The sequence below is a fragment of the Oreochromis aureus genome, linkage group 11, assembly GCF_013358895.1.
Source record: "Oreochromis aureus strain Israel breed Guangdong linkage group 11, ZZ_aureus, whole genome shotgun sequence".
In the NCBI taxonomy this organism is placed as follows: Eukaryota; Metazoa; Chordata; class Actinopteri; order Cichliformes; family Cichlidae; genus Oreochromis; species Oreochromis aureus.
The window spans coordinates 27,924,121-27,947,623 of NC_052952.1; the positions used below are offsets into that span (position 1 = coordinate 27,924,121).

The 23,503-nt window shown below is 39.7% G+C and overlaps 2 protein-coding genes across 3 annotated transcripts; one reads left to right on the forward strand and one right to left on the reverse strand.

Annotated features, from left to right (window-relative positions):
• Nucleotides 1–3,907: 3,907 nt before the first annotated feature.
• LOC116321462 (B-cell receptor CD22-like) lies at nucleotides 3,908–23,382 on the reverse strand. Of its 2 annotated transcripts, XM_039619721.1 has the most exons (7): nucleotides 23,343–23,382; nucleotides 23,181–23,258; nucleotides 6,280–6,621; nucleotides 5,800–6,111; nucleotides 4,979–5,242; nucleotides 4,796–4,892; nucleotides 3,908–4,704 (listed from the first exon to the last, which is right to left on the reverse strand). In XM_039619721.1, exons 1-7 carry the CDS (start codon nucleotides 23,365–23,367, stop codon nucleotides 4,593–4,595), a joined length of 1,230 nt encoding a protein of 409 aa, XP_039475655.1. In that variant the 5' UTR covers nucleotides 23,368–23,382; the 3' UTR covers nucleotides 3,908–4,592. The 2 variants fall into 2 exon arrangements, with proteins under 2 accessions (XP_039475655.1, XP_039475656.1); XM_039619722.1 differs by lacking the exons at nucleotides 23,181–23,258; nucleotides 23,343–23,382 and adding an exon at nucleotides 8,761–8,889.
• Nucleotides 7,294–19,362, forward strand: LOC120442690 (myelin-associated glycoprotein-like). The gene is made up of 5 exons (XM_039619723.1): nucleotides 7,294–7,990; nucleotides 8,347–8,419; nucleotides 8,903–8,996; nucleotides 9,102–9,382; nucleotides 19,237–19,362. The coding sequence occupies exons 1-4, from the start codon at nucleotides 7,678–7,680 to the stop codon at nucleotides 9,342–9,344; spliced, it is 723 nt and encodes a 240-aa protein (XP_039475657.1). The 5' UTR covers nucleotides 7,294–7,677; the 3' UTR covers nucleotides 9,345–9,382; nucleotides 19,237–19,362.
• Nucleotides 23,383–23,503: the final 121 nt, after the last annotated feature.

The following is a 23,503-nucleotide window of genomic DNA, read 5'->3' on the forward strand; positions in this document are numbered from 1 at the left end:
TTCTAATCACCATCTCTGCAACACAGAACATGCTGTAAACATTTGTATTCACACCACATTAATGACTTGTATTTGGTTTTGTTTGGTTTGGTTTTTTGCAAACAATGAATAACTGCCTGAAGTGCAGAGTGATGACTTGATCTTTAAATAAGAGAAAAATCCAAACAAACTATTTCAGCAAATAAATATTCTGCAATATATCTATTAATCTTGACAAAAACTGAACTCATTTATCACTCTGTCCTTCATGGATTTGGTGGTATTAACACAAATTGACGCTAGGAGGCAGTGTTTTCATCTTTAAGTATTGACTCATTAATTTTCCTTTGCTTTTTTATTTGTGTAAACAACTCTAACTGTATATCTGGTACTTGATCCGGTGACTTCTCCCACTATTAGTTTATATTTTTAGAGCCTGGAAATGATTGAAATGATGAATAAGATTATGAGAGGACGATACAGCTCATAAAAGCGTTTATTCCTCTCGAGTTATGTGAATCAAATAACATGCACTGAGCCGGTAAGAGGTCATTACATCATCTGTATGGTGATGATGATGATGGAGATGATGTTGTGTCTGTGATAAAGGTGCACTTCAACACTGCCGGAGACAGGCTGAGCTGCTTCTGTTGAGTTTGTGTCTATGAAATGCAACATCAGCGATTATATTAATAAATGGATGAAAGAGCTGAGCAGAACAGTCTCTGTGCATTACAGCTTTCAGTGACTCAGTCAGGTGTGACTGTCTCCATCGAGACATCTGACAGCCAGGCTTCCTGCTACCAGTGTTGGGTGTAATGCGTTACTAAGTAACGCGTTACTGTAATTAAATTACTTTTCCACTGAAAAAGTAATTACTGTTCATTTTTAGGTATTTTAATTACAGTTACTTACAATGTACTAGCGTTACATTGTAAAATAATTAAACTCGCTGAATATCATTATTTAATTTCAATAATTTATCTTCTAAACGTAGAAGTAAACTCTGCCGCTTTAACATCGCTGTAGTGCAGGTGCAAGTCCTTTCGCGCCAGTTTGCTGCATAGTCGTATTCTAAAGTGGAAGATGTCGGACTCGGCTGAAGCCAGTGGCTGTTTTATGAAATGGACATACTCTTCACTTTTCTGAAACAAGCAGACAGAATATTACAGTAATATGTAAGCTATGTGCTGGGCAGAAAAAACTATCGGCCGCTGTTAATAGCACAAGTAATCTACTGACGCGCCTGACACGAGAGCATAGATGAACACTTCTGAGTGATCCTTGTTCATCATCCATGGATAACACCGCGGCAACTCCTGCTAAGCAGGCAAAACTTCATTTTACTTCAGCAGCACAGAAAGCGTCTGAAGGTGAGCTTAAAAAATGATTGCAGGCTACATTGTGGAAGACATGCTACCGCTGCGTACTGTAGAGTCTCCGTCTTTAAAAAAGATGTAATTATTATTAAAAGAGTTTAATTTCTATTGTTTGTCCACTCAAGGTTTATAGGGATTTTAAGAAGTATTTAGTTAAATTACTTATTTAATAATTAAGTTACTTATCTGACACAGTAATTAGATAAGTATTTTAAATACAATATTGACTAAGTAATTAGTAATTAGTAATTAGTTACTTTTTTAAAGTAACTTAGCCAACACTGCCTGCTACACCCACTGCTAATGACAGACAACGTAATCATCTAAATGTCATTTTCACAACAAAAATCAAACTATTGTCATGATTTATGGATTCTGTTTGATCACACCTGCTCTTCTCTCACCTGTTATCAGCAGAATGCTCTCAGCAGAAAAGAAAACCCACCAATCAATTCAGGACACCTGCAGCAACTGTGGCTGCTCCAAAAGGATCCACACACAGACCACAATACTCAAGATGATTAGACAAACAAGATGGTGTGGAATTACAGGGATTATTTTATATAACCATCATCTTTGTCATTGCATTAATTATCATTTCATCAAAGTGTTTATTGAAGCTATTGAAGCTGCTGGCATTATGTTATAATTTATATTATAGGGGTTATCATAATCAAATATTAACATTTTTATTACAGGTGCAGTTATAACTACTTTAAAATGATTGAGTTAAATATATATGTATCATAACTCATATGCTGAGTATATTGTTACAGTAAAATAGTAGCTGAGCAAAGGCCTGAATGTATTCAGCTTCTTGTGGTATTTGAGTTTGCTTAGTTACAGGTGACGGAAGGATGTCCAGTCCATGGTGACCTCAAAAGCCTTAGGTCATCACCATATTCGGAAGAGTATGCCACAAGGAGGAACCTCTATGTTGCATTTAATTCTTAAAATACATGAATGTTCTGTACATGCAAATTATGTGTTTGTAAGCGCAAGAAGGGGCGTTACAATACCCTGATGTTATAAAAGCAATCTAGAGTGTATTTTGGGTAGAGATGTACAACTGTTTTGCAGTTTGCACCTCTCCACGCTGCGTGCATTAAAATCAATTGTTTGAACGGCCTTTTCTGGACTATCATTGTTTTACTCTCATCCTCAATTTCGAACCCGTAACAATGGTAAAATGACTGGTTTTTATCCAGCACTTTTCTACTCTATCTGAGCACTCCAAGAGCTTTATACAACTGGTCTCATTCACCTATTCATACAAGAAGTTTTTTTATATACCTTTTTTGTGCAAATGTTTTCTGTCTATCATTCACATCCTGAATGCATTGCAGAGCAACTCAGGGTTAGTATCTTGCCCAAGTCTGCATGGAGCCTGGAGCAGCCAGTCTGCAATCACAAACCTTCCGATTAGTAGATGACCTATGCTACCTCCTGAACTACAGCCACAGATGGAGAAGTTACACCTGTTGATTCACGCTGGAGACGTTGAGCTATAATAATGTGATTTAGCTATCAAAATATAATATTATTTTTTATTCTTTTTAAGTCTAAGCTTTCGACAGAAGGAAGCTGTAAGATCATCACCTGCAGCGGTAACTACTGACTGATGCTGTGATGCAGGATGACCATGGCAGGACTGCCAGCTTATTCAGTCTGAAACAGCTGCAATAGCACTTCTTCATCCATTAACTTTTTATGTTTGCAGCCTAGTAGTTTGCTTGTATTTTTATTACTTCATCTGCAGACTTTCAGATCTGTCATCTTTTTTTGGCTTTAACAATAGCTTTAAAGTCAGGTTCAGTATCTGAGGTGGAAATGAAAAGGATGATGGACAGGTAGATGATCGTCACTGAGAGAGGATCTGAGTCTGGATGTGTTAAACTTCATCACTGAAAATGTTTATTTACAAATGAAGATTGATCCTAACCAAGATCTTCGCTTTTAGCATCTGAATAAGAATGTAGCTAAAACAAACAGCTACTTTCTCATGAAAGCGTTCATCAGGTTGTCAATTCATGTGCAAGTAGACTTTGGTTAGGTACATATTTCCCTTGCTGCGCTTCCTCAGTCAAGGTTTTATCTTTATCTGTGCATTTAGTCTCATAATGGAGATTCAAACTGGAAGATCCAGCAATTAATTTTTGTTCTTTGTCGGGACATGAGCCTGAGGCCTCCACGCTGAGCACCGTTTATGCAATCTATGTGACTGCTGCTGTACTGTCAAAGGGACATCATGGGCTTTCTGCTAAGACCACATTTGCAGGGGCTGGGCTAACAGAGGATCTGGACTTTCTTTAAAAATTATGAAATTGCAGCTTCTACATGTTATGGCCACATGAGACGTAACTGATCCTTTTTTTTTCAGATATTATCACGCTGTTGCTCACTCTGTTGAGACTTCATATTTGAAAATATGAGACCTCATATTTTCAACCAGTGTTTCCTCTTTTACTCTGTCAATATATATAATTAATAATACATTTACTAAACATACTACTATACATGGTTATCCATGGAAAACATTTAACATGGTATAAAATGAAAACTGTTGAGCAGTTCAATTTATTCATTTGTTGTGGTAATATTGGTGGTACAAGGTTCAGCTGTGCATGAATGACATTCAGGTGACAGGATATCTTACTCTAAACATTTAGTGCAATAAACTTGGTTGATTAGGAAATAATCAGGCAATCATGTGTGAGAAACATAAATGCTGATAACAGGGCAAATGTACAGGACACTAATATGTGGCAGGTCTCACAAGGCAGCTCAACTATTCAAGGTCTTTCTCTTAAACATAGAAAAGAGCAGCTGTGTAGATCATTAATGTCTCTATTTTCTAAACAGTGCTGTTAAAAGCTTATGTAACCTACTGATAAACATTAAATGCAAAATGAACATATTATCAAAAAAGAAAACAAAGAAAAAAACTATAGCCTGTGAAGTTTAATATAAATTTACATTATCAACAAACAGGATTATAGTCAGTATCAAAGCTTTAGGAAGCGTTTTCTACTGGATTTGCTCAATCCCACTAAATTGAGCAGGTCCAGCACCCTTTGATGAAAACTGATGAATAAGCGCTCAGTGGCTATTAAATGCATTCAATAAAGAGAAGTGTGACTGAGAATTATTTATCTAGAAACACAAAATAAAACAAAATTAGATAGATAGATAGATCGATAGATCGATAGAGCAATCCTGAAGGATCAGTGAAGGTCACTTTGGAGCTGTGTTAATGACATCATACTCTGAAGAGCTGACATTTCTACGATTCAGTGACATGTAAGTTCTGTCCTCTTCTTGTGGCTTCACATTCTTTTGTACTTTACTACAAGAATACAAAACAATTATTGAAAAATATTTTATGGAAACATCTGCAGGACTTTTAGTTTTAATCAACAACCAGTTTTAAAACATACCAAAGGAAAGCTGCACAGATCACACTGATACTGAAAAACACACCAGCAAGGACCCAAGGAAGGACTCCACTGTAAAATCCACAATGTGTTTCACAATCTGCCATGAAAAATGATACCATGCACATATTATACCTGCTCAAGTTATGCTTAAACTTTTAAATATTTTAATTGTGTGATACATACACTGAACAACAAGGTGAGTCAGGTTAGAATGTCCAACTCCGATCTGATTTTCAGCCTTGCAGAAAAATCTTCGTCTGTCTCTGGAGACTTTAATATTTAAACTCATTCCTGTCCCAATAAAAGTCTCCTGGTCTCCATCAGCTCTGTACCAGGTGTAGTTTTCTACTGCTGGGTTGGCATTACTGCTGCAGGTCAGACTCACATTGCTGTTCTCTGGTACTGGACAAGAGGGACTGACTGAAATTTGTACATCTTTGGGTGAATCTAAAAATGAGTATAATGATAATTTGTTAAATGTAACATTATGTAAATCACACATCACAGCTTCTTTTGCACTTTAACGGAACTATTAATAGATCATCATATTACAGACCACAAAGCCAAATGTCAAAAGTAAAACGTTTCTGCTATTCTACTTTCTTGTTCGAGCTTCAGAGGGAATCTGAAAGTTCCGACAAGCTCGTGTTAAATTAGAAACATGATAATGTGAGAAAATGTTATCATAGGATGTAAATGAAAAACTGCTGTTTAAAATAAAAACGACTGTGCAACATGACTCACTAAATATAGTTTTGTTTTATTGTCAGTTTTGAAGACATCCTAAAGTAAAAAACAGAGCTAACAAAAGAAAGACTTAAATCATTAAATAATCATTAAATTCAAACTTGAAAAGCCTTCATTATATTTTATAAATCTCAAAGACATTGTTATGGCATACTAATAAAATAACTGTAACTGACTAATCATTTTGTGTAATTTAATCCATTAAAAAAAAAGTAAATCATTACGATTTCAGTTTAGAAGAGAAAAAATAAACTCACATGAAATATCAGCGGCTAAACTTGTTTCAGCAGTGACATCAGTGCTACCACGATTGTTCTTGTAGACAGCAGTGCAGGAGATTTTATTTCCATGATGGAGGTGAGAAGCAGTGAAATTCATAACAGAGGTCTTGACTTTAGTTTTGTCCTGATTCTCCTGCAGTGTCTCCTGACTCTGACCCAGGTTAGGGGTCCATGTCAGAGCTGGAGGATGAGACCAACATGGAGCTGGAGCAGAGCACGTCAGACTCACTGAGGTTCCCTCCTCCACCTCCAGTGTGGATGGAGTCAGAGTCGGTGAAGGAGGATCATCTGGTGGGAAGACATATTTTAACCAGTCACTAAACAAATGAGCAGTAATTCACTTCAGTTTTTTATGTGCTGTGCAAAATTCAGTAAATTCACAATGTCAAAGTCAAAGCAGCTTGACTAGTGTCGTTTATTCATATGAATTGTCTTTATAAGGATATAAAAACTTACCTTTTACTGAAATATCCACACCAGCTTGTGAAAAAGTGATTTTCAGTGCATTATCACACTCCAGTCTGAAGTAATATTTAGTACTTTGAAGAAGACTTGCATCATTGAAAGTTGTGGTGCAGTCTTTCTTTGTTAGATCTCCTGTCATGTCTTTAGTTGGCTTTAGTTTTGCATTTTCACCACTAATTGGAAGTGAATCACTCCAATATGCTTTACATGTATGATCTAAGTTTTTTTCATGGTCGCTGTTTACATCAAAGGAGCAGGGGATGGTCACACAGGCTCCTCTCAAGACATTTATATTCTGTGGCATATTGATGGCCCACTTTTCACACAGAGCACCTGAAACACAACACGATAATGAAAAACAACAATAACAACAAAAACCCAAACAGTTTTATCTCTTCCTTCTGCACATTTATCATGTTACAACGACTCAGTATTAAATTCAGATACTAATACAAAACACTTTTACTGTTAAATATCTCATAAATAAAAAGCCTTGGTAGTTTACTGCACATTGATCTTGAATAGTGATGTCAGATAATTTGATAAGTAAATGTTTTAAATTAACAACAGTGTGTTATTATTATTATCATCAACTTTAATCATCTTTATGTAATGCACATGTCCAGCCCCCCCGCCCCAACAAGCAACAGAGAACGGGGGTGTGTGAAATGGTAAATGGCCTGTATTTGTATAGCACTTTACTAGTCCCTAAGGACCCCAAAGCGCTTTACACATCCAGTCATCCACCCATTCACACAGTGGTGATGGCAAGCTACATTGTAGCCACAGCCACCCTGGGGCGCACTGACAGAGGCGAGGCTGCCGGACACTGGCGCCACCGGGCCCTCTGACCACCACCAGTAGGCAACGGGTGAAGTGTCTTGCCCAAGGACACAACAACCGAGACTGTCCAAGCCGGGGCTCGAACCGGCAACCTTCCGATTACAAGACAAACTCCCAACTCTTGAGCCATGATCGCCCCTGAAGACTCCAAACCTCCCTCCACCCGTTCATATGTAGTGTTGATGCATGTGTGTTCGAAGGTGCATTTAAAACCCAGGAGGGCATGGAGCTACCTGCCAGGGAGTAGCAGGCAAGCGCATAGTCCCTCCCGATAGCCCTCAATGTATACGTGTATTTAAAATTGAGAGGTGGGCAACGGCACCAGAGTTGAGGTTGTACACCCTGACAGTCTTCTGGATGCCGTGTAGCATGCCCACCCCCAAGGTCCTATATGTATGTGTTATGAGAGTGTGAGTAATGTGAATGTCTGAGTTGTGGGATAAAATTGAGGCACAGGCTGATGATGGGTGATTGTGGTGGAGCGGGAAGAGGGAGGCAGTAAAATGTATTCAACATGATTGTGACTAACTCCTCTCTCTGTCTTCAATGACAGATCCTCCACAGATCCTGCTCTCATCACACTGCAGCTCAACACAAAGTCAGCTCAACTGTTCCTGTGAGACTCTGGGAAACCCATCCCCCGCTATACAGTGGTATTTGAATGAACTACCTGTCAATCACTCTAAATGTGAAATATTCAATCAGACTCTGAACAGGACAATTCTGAGGAGCTTCTTCACTCTGAATCAGCCTCATAAGAAAGATCATCTCACCCTGCTTTGCCGCAGCTTCAACTCTCTGGGCTCAGCCAGTCAACAATTTTGTGTCAGCAGCCAACAGATTTCCACAGAACATCAACGTATGTCTTTTTTACACTTGTAAATATTATTGCTTAAGTTGTATACGTACTAAAGTGGAGATCAAGGATGTTTGAAACCTTAGCCAGTGATACAGTGTACTCTACAGAGCCCACTAAGAGATAATGTTAGGATTACATCTATGCTCCTCTAGGATTCACTTGCAATCAATTTCTTTGCAAGAAGTTTTAGATACCCTCTAATCCATATGAAGAATGAATCAGTTACTTCAGTCCAGTTATAATAGACACACTAGGAGTTTCATAAAATGTATGTTGTGAGTTCAAACAAACATTATTTTTTAAAGACTACACGATTAATATACAGGGTATTTTTCTTTTTCTTTTTTTAAATTCAGTTCTGTATCCAGCGATAATATCCACTCTTGCAGTGCTGCTGTTAGCACTGCTACTATATGTGTTTTTTATCAGGTAAGTAAACAACTTGAGACTTTTTCAGAAAACCTTCACACTGTAGTGTTACAGTAAACTTTATTTGTCCTGATTCTATTTGACTAAATGCTGATAATTACTTTGTTTATTTAGGCCTTCATTTGTTAAAAAACAGCTGACTTTATACATAACATTGGTGACACTATTGATTAAATGTAATATCAATCAAATGTGTTCATCAACAGTCCATATAACATGTTACTGGTGGTTAATGTTTGCATGTATTCATTTTCAAAACGTTTGTCTGTTAACATTCAGTAATGCATGTACAACTGTATTATTGCTTGCTAGCAGACAATCTAACATAAGCCTTAACTCACTTTTGTAGAGGTGGTTGAGCTCATGACTTTTTGCTTCAGTGTGTCTTGTAAATTCATGCTGTGAACTAAAATGTAAATATTGGCAAAACTACAATGTATGTATTGTATGCATATAAGCTTGATGTTCTACTTTTTTTTTTAGGGCTCAAAAGAATCCTTGTAAAAATAAAGGTCACTTAACAGATGAAAACAACACAGTTGCAATGAGTCAGCCTCTAACTGAAGAAGGAAATGAGGTGCTTTATCTTCCTTTTAACAGTGTTGACAAAGGCTTATGCTTCTGTAACTATACAGCAAGAAGTAGATTATCTTTACCACTGATATTTTCTATGTAATTGTAGGAACCAAACACAACAGAAGAGTGCATTTATGCAAACGCTGATGGACTGAGAGGGGCAGAAAATCTTCACCCTGCAAACATCGCTGGACCAAGCAGCACTGACTTGCCAAGCTCTGGGCCAAAAAATGCAGAAGGAGGATGCAAAAAATCAGACAAGAAAGGGGACGAGAACGAACTGATTTACTCTAATGTCAACTGGAAGATGAAGAGCAAGAAAAAAAGGGTGGAAAATCTTTGGACATGAATCCACCTGGCAGATCTTATTTGAAAGAGAAGTGCATGGTGAGGGGATTTAACAGAAAGTTTGTGAGCAATGCAGTAGAAATGGGAGGCCTGTATGCTCAGGTGGAGCCTAGAAATATGAGGAAGGAAGTGGGGTGTGAATATGTACAAGTCAAATTTAAAGAACAAAGCGCTATGCAAAAATAGATATATAGTGCTGTGAAAAAATATTTATCCCTGATTTCCTGATGTTTTGCTTTTTGCATATTGGTCACACTTACGAGTTTCAGAACATTAAACTAATCTTGATATTAGAAAAAAATAACCCAAGTAAATTCAAAACACTTTTTATAAAAAAGTCCAAATCTTTAAAAAAATTTTGATTATCTGAAACATGTGACAAATATGGTAGGAAATAAGAAATCAGAAAGCAGACAAATACTTTTCATGTCATAATGCAACCTTTTGCATCCTCGAGCTTACTACAAAATAAATAAGTAGCTGGTCTCTTGTCTGGGTGTGTCCTTGACACATTTAGTCACACTGTGGCAAAGACATTGAGCAATGCAATTATATTCCCTTTGTTCAGGTCATGGGCTTGTTTAGCACAGTATCTCAGATACTCCCTGAAATAGTCAAAGACTGGGTCGCTACCAAGTGGCTACAACTGGTCCAAGGAGACCTGTTAGAGAAGCTGGGAGAAGCTCTGGACATGCAGTTTGCATGCTTGAAATTTGCTGGTAATTCATTTTAGTCTGATTAGCCTGCAACAAACACATGGCTCTGAGCATGACCCAGTTATAGTCTAGCTTCATCTGGGATGTGATATAGCCTTCCTATGATTGAATGCTCCAAATTCCAAGTAATTAAATGCCAAATTACTTTTGCTATAAATAGTCTATGCTCGAACCATTTCCAGCCTTCATCAAAGAATAGGTGGTAAATTTGTAGAACATGATAAAAATCATTTTTTGAAACAATCTTGGAAAATAATTACATAAAAAAAGATTAAATATAAAATAATTTATAGAATATTATTGCTTGGTAACTGAACATCATCACAACACACATCTGAATCTTATTGTTCAGCTTTTTTTGTTTGTTTGTTTTATTAACATACAATTGCAGGAAAAGTGTTGATAACTGTTCTGATAATTAGTTGTTGTATTGTGTACCCAATCACACACTATCTATATATAGAGGTGATATTAATATATTTATAGTACCATGATAAGCAGACATGATAATTATGAAAATACAAGGACCATTCACAGTCAGTTATACTTGATTTAAGTGTCTATCTTGTTGTAGGCTATAAATATAATGAATGATACTTAAACATAAATACAAGTGATTCAGTTTTTTCAATAAATTATTTTGTCAAACATTTTTTTAAATTCCGTACACCTGGGAGTTTTTGTCTTATGTTAATGTGCTTTGGTGCTTTCGAGTTCGCTCATGGATTCACTCATGCTATTTCGTATTTCCTGTACGTTTGTCCTCTAAGGTGAATGATGTCATTTCACTGAGTAAATGTTCTGGGTTGCATTGCATTGACTGATAATAATATTTGTTCATCACCTGATCTAACCTGATTTTGAGTTCCTACGTTCCTCCTTATTGCATTATGAAAAGTGATGTATAAATATGTATGTAATCATTTTTCGAAGAACTTACGTTAACACAGGAATCTGTCCCAATCCATCTAACCTTTGTCACACTGCTTTGGAGTTTAATGAACAACATATGATGAAGTGTTTAGCAAACTGGGAATTCAGTGAAACAAACAGAGCCCTTCTTTAAGTCTTTCAGGGTTTCTCATGTTCAGACTGACTGCCTTAGTCAGCCTCAAACAGGCTGAATAGCAGAGAAAGTGGCAGGGTGATTAAGCTTGTGGTTAAAAAGTGATGTGGGAAAGGAAACAGACTGGGCCATCACAAACACAGTGAAGCAGCATCTATCTGGCCAGGTATGTTTCTCATAAGCTATAAAGATTGAACTTCCTTTCTGAAGATCTAAGACTGTATTACTAATGTAAAGCGAAGTTTTGTGCTTTGTTCAACCTGGAAGTACTTTCTATGTACTTTCTACTTTCTAGGATTCTAGTGTAGAAAATCAACTGTAGTACTATACACTTCCTCAGTAACTGATTTTGTGTCAGTGTATTATGACCTGTATTATAAAAACAATGTTACAGCTACTGTGTTTCAGAGGTTGAAAGGCCAAAGGTGACTTATCGGATGCTGTAAAGTGACTGCTGTCTTCATGGCGGCCGCTCATCTGCTTAGACTACTGAGTTTGATGACTGGTAATAACGACCCACTTTTGTCTTTAGTTCTGTTGCTGATAATGCTCTTAAACAGTTAATGGAATGTAAAACCATTAACAACGAGTGTCAACTTGGAATGACTGAGAGAGAAAAAATGGCAAATGGCCTATATTTGTATAGCGCTTTTACTTAGTCCCTAAGGACCCCAAAGCGCATTACACGTTCAGTCATCCAACCATTCATACACACACTGGTGATGGCAAGCTATTGTAGCCACAGCCGCCCTGGGCGCACTGACAGAGGCGAGGCTGCGGACACTGGCGCCCTCTGACCACCACCAGTAGGCAATGGGTGAAGTGTCTTGTGTCTGTGAAGGTTCTCAGTCATCCAGGTCATCGTAGTCAAAGGAGTTTGCAGACTCAGCAGACTCAGCAGTCCACCTGCATCTTAAGGATAAAGGTCACTCTTTCGAGGATGCCAATGTTCACATATTGGACAGAGAGGACAGATGGTTTGAAAGAGGAGTGAAAGAGGCCATCTATGTCCACTGTGAGCGACCATCTTTGAACAGAGGCGGTGGTTTACGACACCAACTGTCTGCCATCTATAATCCAGTTTTGAGTTCCCTCCCCAGACGCCTTAACGCCCACTCACATCCTGGGCCATCTGACCTCAGGAAATCGCATGATAGGGTGGGGCCAGGTTTCACAATGAGCTCACCCGAAACCCTGGCTGATTAGGTCCCACACCCGCTTTCACACCTTGGCTCATGTGATTAGAGGATCACCAGGGGGTCCTTTGTCCCTCCTTGGGGGGATACTCCCACTGGGTTTAAATCTGGGACTCTCGGCCATTTGACCTTAGAACTGAAGAAGCTTCTCGGATGAGAGGTGAAACGTCTTCAAGCAACTCAAAGAAGTCCAGACGCTTTTCTTTGCAAACTCCTTTGACGGTGAAGTGTCTTGCTCAAGGACACAACGACCGAGACTGTCCGAGCTGGGGCTCGAACCCGCAACCTTCCGTTTACAAGACGAACTGCCAACTCTTGAGCCACGATCGCCCCATTTGGGGAACAAAACAACATAAAAGCTCCACAGGTTTCACAAAAAATAAAATAATATATAAAAAGCAATGTTCATTTCATACTTTTGGTATTACTGTATTATTTTCCTGTAGCAATACTTCTGGTTAAGTCATAATCGTGTCACCTTATCAAATTAATCTTTAGTAATTTTGTAGTAAAGGTAGGATATATTCCTTAGAATTTGAAGACAGAAACCAGGATACAGGAACATCCACTCATTTCATTTTTAATGAGTTGACAGCAATATTAGGTTCATTTCTGAGAAGTCACTGGTGATTTTTGTTATTTTTATATTGTTGATGTCTCTTAGTGGTTAGCCAGCTTTCATAATAGCATCTCTTCCATTTGTGGGTCATCACCAAAGATATTATTACAACATTTTGTGGTTTAGTGATGTTTTGACCTTCCTTCTGCTCTCCTCTTCCTCTCACCCTTTTGAGGTACCTCAGTTCTCCAGCAGGTGAAAGGCTTGACATTAGAGTACCCAAAACAGTTGTTGCCTGTTTTGGGGACTTATAACTAACTTATGAAGTTGACTCCTGACTCTTGATGGCGCTGTCACTTGGTGCTCGCTCCCTGCGGAGAGTATCACTTCCTGTTCCTACTCAAACACAGTGGTGTTTTGAGTAGCTTCTGTAACAGTTTAATTAAAACTGTCAGATACATACTTTTTCCATAGTATAATCTTCACGTGCTTCATCTGAAGTACACTTTCTGTGTACTCACTACCTAATTTATGGCCAAAGTATTCACTCACTGTGTCTTTACTGTTTAGCTAGCTTAGCTTAGCTCGTAGCCAACTCGCTAGCACCATGGCTACTTCACCTGTCCCTCCTGCACTTTCCTGCTCATTGTGTCAGATGTTTAGTTACTCCTCGGCCTCCTTTAGCAGTAATGATTCTTGTAACAAATGTAGCATATTTGCAACTCTTGAGGCCAGGATTACTGACTTGGAGTCTCGGCTTCGCACCCTTCATTCACCCGTAGCTAGCCAGGCCCCTGTAGCTGGTGCAGCCGAAGATAGTGTAGGCCCGCTAGCTGTTCCCGGCAGACCCCAAGCAGCTGGGGAAAGAGGCGGCTGGGTGACGGTGAGGAGGAAGCATAGTCTTAAACAGAAGCCCCAGGTACACCACCAACATGTTCATGTGTCTAACCGTTTTTCCCCACTCGGCAACACACCCGCCGGGGGTCAAACTCTGGTAGTTGGTGATTCTGTTCTCAGAAGGGTGAAGTTACAGACACCGGCAACTAGTGGTGCAACGGATCACGGTTGATCCGTAATCCGAACCGATCCCACTCCACGGTTCGGCACGCACGTGATCCGAAGATTCCAAAAAGAAGGAAAAAAAGTATGTGTATGGTGTGCGTGGTTAGTCTGTCAAGCGATAATTATGGCCAGTGCTAGCGGTCCAAGTGGAGGAGCAGAGGAGTTTGCGGCATTTAAGCAACCCTTTGCTGCCAAATCCGACCGGGCTAAAGCTATTACAAATGCTACTGGGGTGTTTAGCTGCAGGCGGAGGCGTATTCCCTTGTGCAAAACAAGGGGTTTAAACTATGATGATGCTTGAGCCACGCTACGATATCCCGTTGCGCGTCCACTTCAGTGACAAGATCGTACCCAGGCATGTATGAGCAGAAAAAGTTTAAAGTTATGGCTGAACTGTCCCAGGCATCTTCTGTTGCCCAACTGAAAATGGGTGGACCTCCAGGTCAACAGAAAGCTACGTGACCGTGACCGCTCATTATATCACAGCGGAGTGGTAGATACAAAGCCCTGTACTGCCCTATATTGCACCTTAATTGCAACTTGAGTTAATTGGCAAACCTTCTGGAGGAAACCTGGTCCCTTCTTTCCCTCCCCATCTCCAGCTGCCTCCCTCTTCCCGCTCCACCACAATCACCCATCATCAGCCTGTGCCTCAATTTTATCCCACAACTTAGACATTCACATTACTCACACTCTCATAACACATACATATAGGACCTTGGGGGTGGGCATGCTACACGGCATCCAGAAGACTGTCAGGGTGTACAACCTCAACTCTGGCGCCGTTGCCCACCTCTCAATTTTAAATACACGTATACATTGAGGGCTATCGGGAGGGACTATGCGCTTGCCTGCTACTCCCTGGCAGGTAGCTCCATGCCCTCCTGGGTTTTAAATGCACCTTCGAACACACATGCATCAACACTACATATGAACGGGTGGAGGGAGGTTTGGAGTCTTCAGGGCGATCATGGCTCAAGAGTTGGGAGTTTGTCTTGTAATCGGAAGGTTGCGGTTCGAGCCCGGCTTGGACAGTCTCGGTTGTTGTGTCCTTGGGCAAGACACTTCACCCGTTGCCTACTGGTGGTGGTCAGAGGGCCCGGTGGCGCCAGTGTCCGGCAGCCTCGCCTCTGTCAGTGCGCCCCAGGGTGGCTGTGGCTACAATGTAGCTTGCCATCACCACTGTGTGAATGGGTGGATGACTGGATGTGTAAAGCGCTTTGGGGTCCTTAGGGACTAGTAAAGTGCTATACAAATACAGGCCATTTACCATTTCACACACCCCCGTTCTCTGTTGCTTGTTGGGGCGGGGGCTGGGAGGAGGAGTTGGCCGTTCGATTGGGTTCTGGAATGTGGGGCCTCCCTGCTGCTGCGGCGTCTGCAGTCTGCTTCTCTCACTCTCCACTCCAGGGAAGAGGGTAACATTGGGTCTGGGTGCAGTTTCCCCTTCCAGGGGCAAAGGTACCTAGACCTGGGGTATAGAGTATGCTTGGGATTGTGTGTACAGCATCTATTTATGTCTGTCTCCACTTTGGGTGACTGCTGAGGATTTGCATATGAGAGCATGAGGGTGGGAATGGATGTTCGTGTCTGTGTCTATATGTCAGGTCAGGTATTAGACGCCACCTCTCTAGGGACATCTCAGGCCCTTCAAGGTGTGAGGCCTATCTCCCCCACCACTCCCCTGCCAGTGGCTGGCGCCGCTGGTGGTTCTTGGTGTCTAGGGCTGGGCGCTCAGGTATCCACCGGCTCACTTCTGGTGGCTGCTTGTCGGGGCCTGGAGCCTGGGGCTCGCTCGGGCTCCTTTGGGGGTAGGGGTGCCCTCGGCCTCTGGGCCTGGGGCTCGGTCCACTCTGGCACAGCTGGCTGCCGGCAGAGCTCACGGGCACATCACTGCAACCCCCCCCCCTCCTAAACACAGACTCAATAACGTGGTGTATGCTGTACAGTGCAGCGAGGAATGCCCAGACCTCTACATCGGAGAGACCAAACAGCCACTTCACAAGCGCATGGCACAACATAGAAGAGCCACCTCCACGGGACAAGACTCAGCAGTCCATCTGCATCTTAAGGATAAAAGTCACTCTTTCGAGGATGCCAATGTTCACATTTTGGACAGAGAGGACAGATGGTTTGAAAGAGGGAGTGAAAGGGCCATCTATGTCCACTGTGGCGACCATCTTTGAACAGAGGCGGTGGTTTACGACACCAACTGTCTGCCATCTATAATCCAGTTTTGAGTTCCCTCTCCAGACGCCTTAATGCCCACTCACATCCTGGGCCATCCGACCTCAGGAATTCACATGACAAGGTGGGGCCAGGTTTCACAATGAGCTCACCCGAAACCCTGGCTGATTAGGTCCCACACCCGCTTTCACACCTTGGCTCATGTGATTAGAGGATCACCAGGGGGTCCTTTGTCCCTCTTTGGGGGGATACTCCCACTGGGTTTAAATCTGGGACTCTCGGCCATTTGACCTTAGAACTGAAGAAGCTTCTCGGATGAGAGGTGAAACGTCTTCAAGCAACTTAAAGAAGTCCAGATGCTTTTCTTTGCAAACTCCTTTGACTACGATGACCTGGATGACTGAGAACCTTCACAGACCTTGAAAGAGTAGTTGTCAAACAGTTAACAGATCATCTGCAGAGGAATGGCTTATTTGAAGAGTTTCAGTCAGGTTTCAGAGCTCATCACAGCACAGAAACAGCTTTAGTGAAGGTTACAAATGATCTTCTTATGGCCTCTGAAAGTGGACCCATCTCTGTGCTTGTCCTGCTAGACCTCAGTGCAGCGTTCGATGCTGTTGACCATAATATTCTGTTAGAGCGATTAGAACATGCTGTAGGTATTACAGGTACTTCGCTGCAGTGGTTTGTATCATATCTATCTAATAGACTCCAATTTGTGCATGTAAATGGAGAGTCCTCTTCACACACTAAGGTCAGTTATGGTGTTCCACAGGGTTCAGTGCTAGGACCAATTCTGTTCACATTATACATGATTCCTTTAGGCAGCATCATTAGAAGACACAGCATACATTTTCACTGCTATGTAGATGACACCCAGCTCTATCCATGAAGCCAGGTAACGCACACCATTTAGTTAAACTGCAGGAATGTCTTAAAGACATAAAGACCCGGATGGCCGCTGACTTTTTGTTTCTTAATTCAGATAAAACTGAGGTTATTTTACTCGGCCCTGAAAATCTTAGAAATATGGTATCTAACCAGATTCTTACTCTGGATGGCATTACCTTGGCGTCCAGTAACACTGTGAGGAACCTTGGAGTCATTTTTGACCAGGACATGTCCTTCAATGCACATATTAAACAAATATGTAAGACTGCTTTCTTCCATTTGTGCAACATCTCTAAAATTAGAAATATCCTGTCTCAGAGTGATGCTGAAAAACTAGTTCATGCATTTATTACTTCCAGGTTGGACTACTGTAATTCATTATTATCAGGCTGTCCTAAAAACTCCCTGAAAAGCCTTCACTTAATCCAAAATGCTGCAGCAAGAGTCCTGACAGGGACTCGAAAGAAAACAATTTCTCCTGTATTGGCTTCCTTCATTGGCTTCCTGTTAAATCCAGAATTGAATTCAAAATCCTGCTCCTCACATACAAGATCTTAAATAATCAGGCCCCATCTTATCTTAAGGACCTTGTAGTACCATATCACCCTATTAGAGCACTTCACTCTCGCACTGCAGGCTTACTTGCTGTTCCTAGAGTATTTAAAAGTAGAATGGGAGGGAGAGCCTTCAGTTTTCAGGCCCCTCTTCTGTGCAACCAGCTTCCAGTTTGGATTCGGGAGACAGACAGTATCTCTACTTTTAAGATTAGGCTTAAAACTTTCCTTTTTGCTAAAGCATATAGTTAGGGCTGGACAAGGTGACCCTGAATCCTCCCTTAGTTATGCTGCAATAGACGTAGGCTGCCGGGGGATTCCCATGATGCATTGAGTTTTTCCTTTCCAGTCACCTTTCTCACTCACTATGTGTTAATAGACCTCTCTGCATTGAATCCTATCTGTTATTAATCTCTGTCTCTCTTCCACCGCATGTCTTTATCCTGTTTCCTTCTCTCACCCCAACCGGTCGCAGCAGATGGCCGCCCCTCCCTGAGCCTGGTTCTGCCGCAGGTTTCTTCCTGTTAAAAGGGAGTTTTTCCTTCCCACTGTCGCCAAAGTGCTTGCTCATAGGGGGTCATATGATTGTTGGGTTTTTCTCTGTATATATTATTGTACGATCTACTGTACAATATAAAGCGCCTTGAGGCGACTGTTGTTGTGATTTCGCGCTATATAAATAAAATTGAATTGAATTGGAAGTTGCTGTTGAAGGAACCTGTGTTATGGTGCCATGTCAGACAGAACCTTACAATCGAGTCATCTGGTACCAGCATCATAATCTAAAGTATCCTGTTGTTTATGATGGATTTTATACTCATAACGTGGAACAGCCGTTCAGAGGGCGCACCAAGGTATTGGGTAAAGCTGCAGAGGGAAACTGCACCCTGATGATTGACAATGTGAGCACAGCTGACCATAACCTACGTGTTTATGTTTGGATCAATCCAGATTCTCAGACAACTCAGAAATTCCATGATCAAACTGTAACTATCAGTGTTGGTAAGTGAATATTGGCAAACTTCCATTTAAGTCAAAATGACCAAGATTAGTTGCCGCATGTGTTTAGAGAGCAGCCACCGGGTTTGGGTATGAGGCCCTTTGCTGTGTTTCTTCCCTCTCACTCTCTCCCCTGCTTCCCTGTTCATCTCTCTGCAATATCACTATAAAGGCAAAATGCCAAAAAAGTAATATTTAAAAAATGACAATCAGCTTAATAAAAATATATATAAAATTCTGTGAAAATGTAAATAAAAACAACTAAAAACTAGTTGGTTTGAGTTTACAATAACAATTTATATACAGTACATCATTTAGAAAATTCTAAATCTGAAGATACACAAGATAATTTTTCCACTTGCAAAGATAAAGACAGAAGAAAATCGTTTAATTGGACATGAACAGAGTCTTCAGGAAGATACAAACCAAGAAAAACAACTTGTCATTTTTACTCTTCAGTTTCTGCTTAAGATTAAACCTTTATATTGGTTTGGTCTGCTCTCTGCTAATACTTAGAGGTACAATATTGTGTTTTGCATTCAAGAGTATTTTATATTTTTTTTTATCTTTTGGGGCACTACTGTATTACAGATATTCACAATTATTCTGTAAATAAAACTGTCCTAACATTTCAGTGTGCATGTTTCTGTGCTCATTTTTCAGATTCATCTAAAAACATCACAGTTTCAGTCAGTCCCTCTGGTCCAGTACCAGAGAACAGATGGAGACCAGGAGAATTTTATTGGGACTGGAACCAGTTTAAATATTAACTTCTCCAGAGACAGGCGAAAATAAGGCTCAAAAGAGATCGGGGTTGGACATTCTAACCTGACTCACCTTGATGTTCAGTGTATGTATCACACAATTAAAATATTTAAAAGTTTAAGCATAACTTGAGCAGGTATAATATGTGCATGGTATCATTATTCATGGCAGGTTGTGAAACACATTGTGGATTTTACAGTGGAGTCCTTCCTTGGGTCCTTGCTGGTGTGTTTTTCAGTATCAGTGTGATCTGTGCAGCTTTCCTTTGGTATGTTTTAAAACTGGTTGTTGATTAAAACTAAAAGTTCTGCAGATGTTTCCATAAAATATTTTTCAATAATTGTTTTGCATTCTTGTAGGAAAGTACGAAAGAATGTGAAGCCACAAGAAGAGACAGAACTTACATGTCACTGAATCATAGAAATGTCGGCTCTTCAGAGTATGATGTCATTAACACAGCTCCAAGGTGACCTTCACTGATTCTTCAGGATCTATCTAATTTTGTTTTACTTTGTGTTTCTAAATAAATAATTATCAGTCACACTTCTCTTTATTAAAATGCATTTAATAGCCACTGAGCACTTATATATCAGTTTCTTAAAGGGTGCTGGAGTTGCTCAGTTTAGTGGGATTGCACAAAACCTGTAGAAAATTCTTCCTAGAGTTTTGATACTGACTATAATCCTGTTTTCTGATAATGTAAAAGGTTATAGTGTTTTTCTTTGTTTTGTTTTTGCATTCGATGTGAAAAAAGCGGGGCAGGGACATGTTTACCACTAGGTCACGTAAGCTTTTAACAGCACTGTTCAAGAAATAGAGACATTAATGATCTACACAGCTGCTCTTTTCTATGTTTAAGAGAAAGACCTTGAATAGTTAAGATGCCTTGTGAGACCTGCCACATATTAGTGTCCTGTACATTTGCTCTTTTTTCAGTATTTATGCTTCTCACATATGATTGCTTCATTATTTTCTCCTCAACCAAGTTTATTGCACTACACCTGAGTGCCATTCATGCACAGCTGAACCTTGTACCACCAATATTACCACAACAAATTGAACAAATTGAACTCAACAGTTCAATTTTTTATTTTATACCATGTTAAGTGTTTCCCATAGGTAACCACGCATAGTAGTATGTTTAGTAAATGCATTAATTAATTATATATATCGACAGAATAAAAGAGGAAATAAAACTTTTAGCTGGTGTGTGTTTGTCTGTGAATTCAACTGAAAAAGTTCTTATTTCCCCTTGTAGATATTGTAATGCCTGAATTCGTCAGAGTGCATTAAACAGTTCTTGATATGGACACTAGTTGCTGTCACATTGTCTCTTTGCAACTAAGGTTTCAACTTCCTGCTCTGATATCTGCCCTCCTCCACCTCTTCCCCTGACAGCTGTAAGACTGACTCCCCTTACACAGAGTGGAGTAAAATCCTTTCTGCCAAAACCTACCCTGTGCTTCCTGAAGTATGGACACTGGTTGAAAATATGAGGTCTCATAAGACAGCCAGAGGAGGCAGCTAACAGTGTGTGCAGTCATTTTGTTGTTGCTGGGTTTTTAAAACTGGCAACTTTGACACTTGCCAAGGAGCTCATCCATTGACATCACTCCTTGCTGATCAGTGGCATGTAAGCTATTGATGCCACATTTTCTTGATTCTTTTCACTTGTATCCCCATCTGAATAGGCAATAAAAAGGACCTGATACCAGATACTATCTAATGGAAAACTTTAATAACTGAATAGACTCTAGTGAAGCCAAGCAGGTGCAAGTGGAAAAGAGGCCAAAGTGTCACAAAAAAAATGAAGCAGAGGCAGGTTGGCATTTTGGATGATACTATATTTGCAGCTGTTGGTGTGTGACTGTTTTTGTGAAAGTGTGAATGACAAAGACATTTAATTATTTTGTATGCATATCAGAGAATTTAAAAAAGGTTTTATGTGAACCTTCTGTAACAAATTGATCAACCAGAAAATCATCAGTGTCCTTCTTGGTGATACTATATGAACACTCTGCCTCCTAGTGTCAGCTGGTGTTGTTACCACCAAAGAATGATACATGAAGGACTGCATAAAATGTAGTTGGAGAAATAAATTGAATTCAGCTTTTGTCAGTGTGGGATGGTGTTGAGGAGCAGCAGCCTGGACATCAGGGATGTGAGGTGAGGCAGACAGGAAAACCTCATGCCTCAAACCTGAGTACTACCTGTAGGCTGAATCACCTGATGGGCTGGAGCTAGAACACAGGGAATTCAAAGGCATTCTCCTCATTGCCTATGTCCACCTCTGGGCCCTTGAGGGCCGAGGCCTCATTGAGGACTCTCCTCTAAACAGAGGACATGAATCTGAGCGGATACTACTGCAGGAAAACTTCAGAGTCAGAACAGAAAGCTGCTGAAGTTTTGAGGTATTAAATGATGCCACAAGTGAAACACTCTTTTTGTCCTGTAAAGGAGATCAACAGAGTGGAATAAACCCTTTTATGAGCTCTGTCATCCTCACATCATTGTTTCAATCATTTCCAGGCTCTAAACATATAAACTGACAGTGGGAGAAGGCGCGGATTTAGCACGGATGTACAGTTAGAGCTGTTATACAAATAAAGCTTTAAATAACATGACCGCTACCTGGTTAACATATGATGAAGCAGTAAAATTAATAACTGACAGTGTAAGACGAGCATATCTCCGGCGAGAGCAGCTGACGTATTTCTGGCTACTCTACGAATCACTTCAGCACGAGTCGTTTATTAACACAATTAAAAAGCATGAAGGCCATTTGGTTAATAAAACACAAGTTTGAAGTTATAAAATTAATAAAAAATTAATAAAAATAATAAAATTAATATCTGACTGTGTAAGGACTCCAAAACGTATGTTTGGTGAAGATCGCGAAACAAAAAATTCAAAAAGTTACAGAATAAAAACACAACAGCTGCAAAGTGTGCCGAGTGCGAGTCTGAAATAAATAAATATATATATGTGTATATATATATATATATATATTTCAAGCGCTTTTACTGTTATTAAATTTTTTTAAGTAAGACAAGGAAAATGAATGAATCAGTACTCATAGATGAAAACACTGCCTCTTTGTGTCAACTTGTGTTATTTTCTGTAAATCTTATATTCACAGCTATTTAGATAAATTGTCAAATTTTTGACCTTTGGAGAAAAATACATCAAAAGAAAACCAAAAAGTTTGCTGGGAGAAATGTGAGAGGTTTCATTTTTTTAAAAATTTGAGACTTTCAAGACATGAATTCATTGTCTTTAGAAGATTTTATCAGAAATCAGAAACATAAATGATGTGTACTTGTTGAAGAATATTTTAATAAATTGCGTAACTGCTTTACACTTACACCTTCCTTTTTCTTCTCTTTCATCATTTAATGGTTAAACTTTGTGAAATCAACGCTGTATGTTTTGATATAGTCTAATTTTTTTAGGCTGAACATTTATTTATCTATATTTTTCAAAATGACCATAACTACCAGTAGTAATGGTAATTTGACTTTAGATCTTAACAGCGTTTCCCTGGTAACGGTTAACAAATAATCATGTAATCTGTTTCCTGTGTAAACTTCAGACTCCCTTAAACTTCACTCTGTTGCAACAAAGATGGCTGGGACTCTGACTTTTCTTCTCTACTTTTTCTACTTTTTCTACTTTTTTAAATATCTCATAAATAAAAAGCCTTGGTAGTTTACTGCACATTGATCTTGAATAGTGATGTCAGATAATTTGATAAGTAAATGTTTTAAATTAACAACAGTGTGTTATTATCATCAACTTTAATCATCTTTATGTAATGCACATGTCAAGTTTCTTTCACTCACCCTGCAGCAGAGAACAAACGAGAAGAAAAGTCAGAGTCCCAGCCATCTTTGTTGCAACAGAGTGAAGTTTAAGGGAGTCTGAAGTTTACACAGGAAACAGATTACATGATTATTTGTTAACCGTTACCAGGGAAACGCTGTTAAGATCTAAAGTCAAATTACCATTACTACTGGTAGTTATGGTCATTTTGAAAAATATAGATAAATAAATGTTCAGCCTAAAAAAATTAGACTATATCAAAACATACAGCGTTGATTTCACAAAGTTTAACCATTAAATGATGAAAGAGAAGAAAAGGAAGGTGTAAGTGTAAAGCAGTTAC

Bases quoted from the DNA above. Each gene is read 5' to 3' on its own strand.
- LOC120442690 (XM_039619723.1), top strand. From the start codon at position 7,678: ATGACAGATCCTCCACAGATCCTGCTCTCATCACACTGCAGCTCAACA. The intron at 7,991-8,346 runs GTATGTCTTTTT...TTTTAAATTCAG, and splicing joins GATTTCCACAGAACATCAAC to TTCTGTATCCAGCGATAATA. The intron at 8,420-8,902 runs GTAAGTAAACAA...TTTTTTTTTTAG, and splicing joins CTATATGTGTTTTTTATCAG to GGCTCAAAAGAATCCTTGTA.
- LOC116321462 (XM_039619721.1), bottom strand. From the start codon at position 23,367: ATGACCATAACTACCAGTAGTAATG. The intron at 6,622-23,180 runs GTGAGTGAAAGA...GTTGTGTTTCAG, and splicing joins CGTTTGTTCTCTGCTGCAGG to GTGCTCTGTGTGAAAAGTGG. The intron at 6,112-6,279 runs GTAAGTTTTTAT...TCTTCCCACCAG, and splicing joins TGTGGATATTTCAGTAAAAG to ATGATCCTCCTTCACCGACT.